The 8,393-nt window shown below is 47.9% G+C and overlaps 1 protein-coding gene across 1 annotated transcript in view; it reads right to left on the minus strand.

The window, feature by feature from the left end:
- Nucleotides 1–3,950: 3,950 nt before the first annotated feature.
- sncaip (synuclein, alpha interacting protein) overlaps nt 3,951–8,393 on the minus strand; it is a 27,041-nt gene continuing 22,598 nt past the window's right edge. The window contains 4 exon segments of the mRNA XM_055161841.1: nt 3,951–5,879; nt 6,405–6,638; nt 6,641–6,726; nt 7,313–7,402. Of these exon segments, the coding sequence (XP_055017816.1) occupies nt 5,245–5,879; nt 6,405–6,638; nt 6,641–6,726; nt 7,313–7,402 (1,045 nt within the window). The 3' untranslated portion in view covers nt 3,951–5,244.

Consider the following 8,393-nt stretch of genomic DNA (forward strand, 5'->3'; position numbering starts at 1 on the left):
ATGGTGGTTGGAGAGACCAGTGGTGCAGACTTGCAGCCTCACTTCAGTCAGTCTGCCCCAGGGCAGCTGTGGCTACTGTAGTATTTTACCACCACCAGGTCTGGAGTAAAAGAAGAATGAATCTGTAAAACGTCTTTGTGACAAAATGTTTGTGAAAAACACTTTAGAAATAAAAACTTCCTCAGGAGGAGGAGGCCTGAGGAAGACCAGGACCTCAGGTCCTCCTGGAGGAGCTGGAGGAAGTGTCTGGGGTGAGGGAAGTCTGGGAGTCTCTGTTCAGACTGATGCCCCCGAGACCCGACCCCAGAGAAGAAGAAGAACATATTTATATTTCATATTATATATATTTATATTTAGTGTGTATATTATTTATACTGTATATTTTTATCCATCCATTTTCTTCTTCTTCTCCGGGGTCGGAGAGGAGGGACTCCCAGACTTCCCTCCCCACACACACGTCCTCCAACTCTTCCAGGGGAATCCCGAGACGTTCCCAGGCCAGTCCAGAGACATCGTCCCTCCAGTGTGTCCTGGGTCTCCTCCCGGTGGGACATGAACACCTCCCGAGGGACACGTCCAGTCCCCGACCGCCGCCCGGTCCTCTGTGCACCCGACCCCCATGAACCCCTCTGCGGGTGGTGAACCCACAGGAGGGTGGACCCACGTCATCCTTTCGGGCTGAGCCCGGCCGGGCCCCGTGAGCCACCAGGCGCTCGCATTCGAGCCCCAACCCCAGGCCTGGCTCCAGGGTGGGGCCCCGGCTGCGCTGTACCGAGCGACGTAACCGTCCTCGATTTTAAACTGTTAGTTTGGATTCTGTGACCTGCTCTTAGTCCCGACTCCAAGGACCTGTTGCCACGGGACCAGAGACGTGATGCCCCGAGCCACACGGCTCCTAGGATCATTGGGGTACGAAACTCCCCGACCACAGTACGGCGGCAGTTCGAGGGGGAGTGTATATATTTATATTTAATGTATATATTTATATTTATTGTATATATTTATTGTATATATTTGTTGTATATATTTGTTGTATATATTTATTGTATATATTTATTGTATATATTTGTTATATTTGTATATATTTGTTGTATATATTTGTTGTATATATTATTATTGTATATATATATGTATATATTGTATATATTTGTTGTATATATTTGTATATATTTGTATATATTTTTGTTGTATATATTTATATGTATATATTTGTTGTATATATTTGTATGTATATATTTGTTGTATTGTATATATTTATTGTTGTATATATTTATATATTTGTTGTATATATTTGTTGTATATATTTGTTGTATATATTTGTTGTATATATTTGTTGTATATATTTGTTGTATATATTTATTGTATATATTTGTTGTATATATTTATTGTATATATTTGTTGTATATATTTGTTGTATATATTTATTGTATATATTTGTTGTATATATTTGTTGTATATATTTGTTGTATATATTATTTATATATATTGTATATATTTGTTGTATATTTTCTTTACTCTGTATATATTTGGTTCATGTTCTTTTTAAACGAGCTCCTCGTTTCTTTAACAAACGACTTCGTGCGTCTGATCTGAGCGCAGATTTTTCACTCGCTGCGGGATCGACGCGGATCGACACGGATCACATTAGTCCAGACTCTAAAGACCCGGAGAGGGGCCCCGGAGAGGGGCCCCGCAGACCGGCCCCGAGTCTCCCCGGACCAGGACCACCACCGCTTTATGAGACAAATATGGATCCTCATCAATAACGACGACGACGAAGCAAACGAAGAAACACCAAGAAACACCGACCCAACGAGACACGGACCAAAGGTTTCACAAATCCTCAAATACAAACCAACCTCTGACCCTCTCCTCCTCCTCTCCTCTGACCCTCCTCCTCTGACCCTCTCCTCCTCCTCTGACCCTCTCCTCCTCCTCCTCCTCTGACCCTCTCCTCCTCTCCTCTCCTCCTCTCTGACCTTCTCCTCACCTCTCTGACCCTCTCCTCCTCCTCTGACCCTCTCCTCCTCTGACCCTCTCCTCCTCCTCTGACCCTCTCCTCCTCCTCTGACCCTCTCCTCCTCCTCTGACCTTCTCCTCCTCCTCTGACCCTCTCCTCCTCTGACCCTCTCCTCCTCTCCTCCTCCTCCTCTGACCTCTCCTCCTCCTCTGACCCTCTCCTCCTCCTCTGACCTTCTCCTTGAACACATTTTTCTTCTTTAGACCTGCTCCTGTTTTAAATGTCAAATAAACAGTTCAGAGTCGAGTTTCTGCATAAAAAAGTCTTTATTCTGTTTTTTCACAGAATCTCAAAGGTCCTCAGAAGTTCTCAGAAGTTCTCAGAGGTTCTCAGAGGTCCTCAGAGGTTCTCAGAGGTCCTCAGAGGTTCTCAGAGGTTCTCAGAGGTTCACACGTGGAACCCTTCGTCATTTTTACGTTACAACAAAACTGCATAGATAAAAAAACGGTACAAAACCTTAAATACTGCGCTCGCTATTTACACAGTGGTTTAAACAGGGAGCGTGCACGAGAGCCGGGAGCGTGCACGAGAGCCGGGAGCGTGCACGTGAGCCGGGAGCGTGCACGTGAGCCGGGAGCGTGCACGTGAGCCGGGAGCGTGCACGTGAGCCGGGAGCGTGCACGTGAGTAACCACAAACTCAGAATAACAAACGTGTGCAGGAACATAAATACCAGGATTCAGAATCAGGTGGAGTCCAGCAAGGATTTTTTGTTTGTGTCAGATGCCCTCCCACCCTCCTGCCCCCGTGTGTCAGATTGTGTCAGATGCCCTCCCCTGCTCTTTATTCTTAACTGTAAAATGATGGAAAGTCTTTGCTGGACTTTTCACAAACACAAAGTTTCTGTTCAAACAAATATATATGTTTACACACACACAGACACACACACACACACACACACACACACACAAAGACACAGACACACACACACACACACACACACACACACAGACACACACACACACACACACACACAGACGGGAGTTTGTGGAGTTTGTGCATCGACAGTTTTAGGCACTTCAGACTCGCCAAAACAAAAGCACAATATTATAGCACTGCTCGTCAAAATAAAATGTGTGTGTACGTGTGTGTGTTTGTGTGTTGTGTGTGTGTGTGTGTGTGTGTGTGTGTGTGTGTGTGTGTGTGTGTGTGTGTGTGTGTGTGTGTGTGTGTGTGTGTGTGTGTGTGTGTGTGTGTGTGTGTGTGTGTATGTGTGTGTTTGTTGTGTGTGTGTGTGTGTGTGTGTTTGTGTGTGTGTTTGTGTGTGTGTGTGTGTGTGTGTGTGTGTGTGTGTGTGTGTGTGTTTGTGTGTTTCTTGAAGCTCCTTGTGACTTGAGTTGTTGTGGTTTTACTGTTTAAAGCTTCAGTTCTTTGTGTTTGTTTTTGGTTTTTTTAAAAACACTTTTGGACGTGACAAAGGAGAAATTCATCTGTCAACTGGACAAACGTTTATTTTGGTTGAAAATGATGTTTCAGAAGATCAGGATGAGGAGGTTCAGGAGGTTCAGGAGGTTCAGGAGGTTCAGGAGGATCAGGAGGATCAGGAGGTTCAGGAGGTTCAGGAGGATCAGGAGGTTCAGGAGGATCAGGAGGATCAGGAGGTTCAGGAGGATCAGGAGGATCAGGAGGTTCAGGAGGATCAGGAGGATCAGGAGGTCAGGAGGTTCAGGAGGTTCAGGAGGATCAGGAGGATCAGGAGGATCAGGAGGATCAGGAGGATCAGGAGGATCAGGAGGTTCAGGAGGTTCAGGAGGATCAGGAGGATCAGGAGGATCAGGAGGTTCAGGAGGATCAGGAGGATCAGGAGGTCAGGAGGTCAGGAGGTTCAGGAGGTTCAGGAGGATCAGGAGGATCAGGAGGTTCAGGAGGTTCAGGAGGTCAGGAGGTTCAGGAGGAGGTCAGGAGGTTCAGGAGGAGGATTCAGGAGGATCAGGAGGATCAGGAGGATCAGGAGGTTCAGGAGGATCAGGAGGATCAGGAGGTTCAGGAGGTTCAGGAGGATCAGGAGGTTCAGGAGGATCAGGAGGATCAGGAGGATTCAGGAGGTTCAGGAGGATCAGGAGGTTCAGGAGGTTCAGGAGGTTCAGGAGGATCAGGAGGATCAGGAGGATCAGGAGGTTCAGGAGGTTCAGGAGGTTCAGGAGCGTGTGGTGCTGCAGAGTTTGGAGGTTTGGTCTTTTGTGTCTTAAATGGAACGTGTGGAAAATAAAAGTCATTTCATGGAGTATTTGGATTTGTTGAAGAGGAACATGCGTCAGGAAAACTGTTCACACTTTGTCTAAACACAAGAGGCTCAGGTACAAGAACAACAACGTTCCTCAGCTCGTCAAACTGCTGCTTCACTTCTGTTCAGACTCTGGTGTCACTGACGTCTATCTGCCTGCAGGGGGCGCTACACTCACACTCACACTCACACACTCCTGTTTACAGTTTGGCCTGTTCGTCTGTCCTGAGTTTGGAGAAGAATCCTTCACTCCTCTGGACCTGACCTGGACCTGACTGTTGTTTGTTTATAGATGTTTAAAGAACGATTCTCTTTCCTCTCAAACTGTTTCTTTTCTGTGGCTCAGGTCTGTTCTTCTCGTTTGTCCAGTTGATAAATTGAATTTCTCCTTTGTTTCGGGGACGACTGAGTTGAGTCATAAAAACCTGTTCGTGATATTTCACATTTTAAATCCACATAAATAAACTTGGAGCAGGTCGCCCTCTGCTGGTCGGGAGGCCACACGTCCAGACTCTTTCACAAAAGTCCTGATTTGTGACCTGAGACTTTTAACAAACTTTTAATCTGTAAAATGTGAAATGTCGAGACTTAAAGACACAGTCCTGATTGTCCGTCTGAGTCGAACGTGTTTCTCCTGCACAGATCTGTGGCACCAGCAGCTCTGAACATGAAGATGTTTTACTGTTGGAGAATCAGGAGTAAAGGCCCAGTCACATTTCATCAGAACTTTGTTGTTGCTCCCAGATCTGGACAAACAAAATGAGGTTGGTCCTTTTGTTGGTCCAGATCCTGTTGTTCTTGTGGTTTGTTCTGGACTCTTCAGCTGAGCAGAACTTTATCACCTCCAGAAGAAGAACAAAGTTCTTCTGTTGTTGTGAAATATGAAAAGGCCTCAAGTCTTTGACTCTTTATAATGAACTAAATGTTTGAGAATAAATCAGGTGTCGTGTCTGTAAATGAAACTGTATTTTAAACCCTTCAGATTTCCCACTTTGTTTCGTTTAAACGTTGCTGCTGCGGCTCTTGCCTCTAGCGCCCCCTCCTGGACTGCCTCCCTTCCTGCTCGCCGCGCTCTGATTGGCTGCCGTCCCGCCGCTGTTGTTGTTATTGCTGTGGTTGGCGTTCCCGCTCAGCGTTCCCATGATGGACCTGAACGTTCCGAAGGACCTCTTGTGCTGCGTCCTGGGCTCCGCCTCCTGCGGCCGTGGCTCCGCCCCCTGCTGGCTCGCGGCGGCGCCGCTGCTGTTTTTGTGGATCATCTGCTCATCAAACGTCACTCGGAGTTTGAGGTTGGGGGCGGTTTTCCGGCGGGAGGACGGGGACTTCAGGGCGCTCTTGGGGCTGGTGGCGGCCTTGTTGGGGTCCTCGGCGGCGGCGGGTTCGTGGGGCGGGTGGTCCTGGAGCGAGTAACCGCCGTAGTTTTCCAGACTTTTGGATTCTCGGATGGAAAACGCGGCTTTACGCTGCTCCGAGGAAGACGAGGAGGAGGAGAGGGAGGAGGAGATGGAGGACGAGTGGGGCAGGTGTTTCTTCATCATGAGGTGCAGGTGGTCGGGGACGGACTCGTCGGACGACAGCGGCAGGTGCGACGGGCGCAGACCACAGGCGGGTTTCACCTCGTCAGACTGAAGCCCGTCTGAAACGAGACGCAGAGTGAGAGTCACAAAGAACAAGATCCTGCTCATCCTGGAGTTTAGACAAGATCTAAACCAGATCTAAAACCAGTTTAGACCAGGACTCAGCCAGGTCTAAACCTGTTCTAAACTAAGACTTAACCAGGTCCAACCGAGGACTAAACTAAAACTAAACCAGAACTAAACTAAAACTAAACCTGTAATGAACCAGGACTAAATCAAAACTAAACCCGTTCTAAACGCAGTCTAACCCAGGCCTAAACATGGTCTAAACCCAGTCTAAATGTGGTCTAAACCTGGTCTAACCCCGGTCTAAACGCGGTCTAAACTCAGCCAAAACCCGACCTAAGGACGGTTTAACCTCTGCCTAAATGTGGTCTAAACGTGGTCTAAACGTGGTCTAAACGTGGTCTAACCCCGATCTAAACGTGCTCTAACCCCAGCCAAAACCCAACCTAAAGATGATCTAACCTCGGCCTAAACCCGGTCTGACCCCGGTCTGACCCCGGTGTGTAATCCAGACTCACAGGTGCCGTTGCTCTGCTCCGTCGTGGTCTCGGTGTCGGACTCGCTCATGGTTCTGTGGTTGAGGTTTTTGAATCGTTGCAGTTTGAGTTCTCTCCTGCGGGGGGCTCCGGGGGCTCCGGGGGCTCCGGGGGGGCCGGGGGGCCGGGGGGGCCGGGGGCGTCGCGGCTCGTCGTTCCCGCCGCGGGGAGTCGGTCTCTGGGACACGGCGCCTCACACGGGTCTCTGCTCTGGAGCTGTCTCACCGTCCACGCTCCGTCTCCGGGATTCACCTCGGCCGTCAGCAGAAGCTCCGGCCACGACTCCCCCGAGGCATGATGGGAACTGGAGTCCAGAGAGGGAGAGAGGGAGGGCATCAGGGGCAACCAGAGGACTACAGCAGGACTAAACCTGGACTACAGCAGGACTAAACCTGGACTACAGCAGGATTAAACCAGGACTACAGCAGGACTAAACCAGGACTACAGCAGGACTAAACCAGGACTACAGCAGGACTAAACCAGGACTACAGCAGGACTAAACCAGGACTACAGCAGGACTAAACCAGGACTACAGCAGGACTAAACCAGGACTACAGCAGGACTAAACCAGGACTACAGCAGGACTAAACCAGGACTACAGCAGGACTAAACCAGGACTAAGCAAAACCAGGACTACAGCAGGACTAAACCAGGACTACAGCAGGACTAAACCTGGACTACAGCAGGACTAAACCAGGACTACAGCAGGATTAAACCAGGGTGGCACATGTGGGTCATTCATGTTTGACAAATGTACTCACAGAAGAATATTTGTAGTAGAAGTAGAAGTAGCATGTGTGGTTTTGCAGTGTCAGCAGTATTAGTAGTACTTGTAGTATTTGTAGTATTTGTAGTATTAGTATTGAGTGTGTGTGGTGAGTGTGACTGACCCTGGAGACCTGCAGGGGGAGCTCTCCGTCTTGTTTGGGTCCATGAGTCTCTGGAGCTGCTTCTGTAGAGAAATCCTCTCCACGGCCTGTCTGCAGAACAACACCACCAACCTCAGACTGAACCAGGACCAGGACTAAAACAGGACTGGACCAGGACTAAACCAGGATCAGGACTCAAACAGTTACAGCTGTATCCACACGTGTGTCTTCACAGTGGAGTTACGTTTGTGTTGTGAGTTTGATCAACAGTCTTGGGTTTGTTCATGTGTTTGATCCACAAATGAAAATGTTAATATCTGTAACTTGTGTTTTGGTTTTTCCAAATAGATGTGGATTTGTCACAATATCTGTTTTCATTTGCAAAAAGAAAAAAAAAACATTTGTAAAACTGAAAATTGTGTTTCGTTTGTGGATCAACAGTTACACATCACAGATTTAAAATCACAGATTTAAAATCACAGATTTAAAATCACAGATTTAAAATCACAGATTTAAAATCACAGATTTCTTCTGTGATGTATTTTTGAGAAATCCACAAACACAGACGCACAAACCCACAGAGACACTAGAGGGCAGTGTTGTACAAACATGACCTCAGACTGTGAGGTTTGATCTCACACTTCAGAACAACACATCAGAAATAATAATCAATAAAGAATCATTCATGACACACGTGTGTGTGTGTGTGTGTGTGTGTGTCTGTGTGTCTGTGTGTGTGTGTCTGTGTGTATGTGTGTCTGTGTGTGTGTGTGTGTGTGTGTGTCTGTGTGCGTGTGTCTGTGTGTGTGTGTGTCTGTGTGTGTGTGTCTGTGTGTATGTGTGCATGTGTGTGTGTGTGACAGGTGTGTTTTGATTATTAATTCTGTTGTGTTGTTCTGTTGTCTCCTGGACGTGTTCCTCAGGAGGTGTTCATGTTCCACCAGGAGGAGGAGAAGACCCAGGACACACTGGAGGGACTATGACTCTGGACTGGACTGGGAACACCTCAGGTCCCTCTGGAGGAGCTGGAGGAAGTGTCTGGGGTGAAGGAAGTCTGGGAGTCCCGGCTCAGACTGATGCCCCCGAGACCCGACCCCAGAGA

Source organism: Boleophthalmus pectinirostris, unplaced genomic scaffold, assembly GCF_026225935.1.
Source record: "Boleophthalmus pectinirostris isolate CB_2022bp ecotype Guang Dong unplaced genomic scaffold, ASM2622593v1 HiC_scaffold_4, whole genome shotgun sequence".
Taxonomy (NCBI): Eukaryota; Metazoa; Chordata; class Actinopteri; order Gobiiformes; family Gobiidae; genus Boleophthalmus; species Boleophthalmus pectinirostris.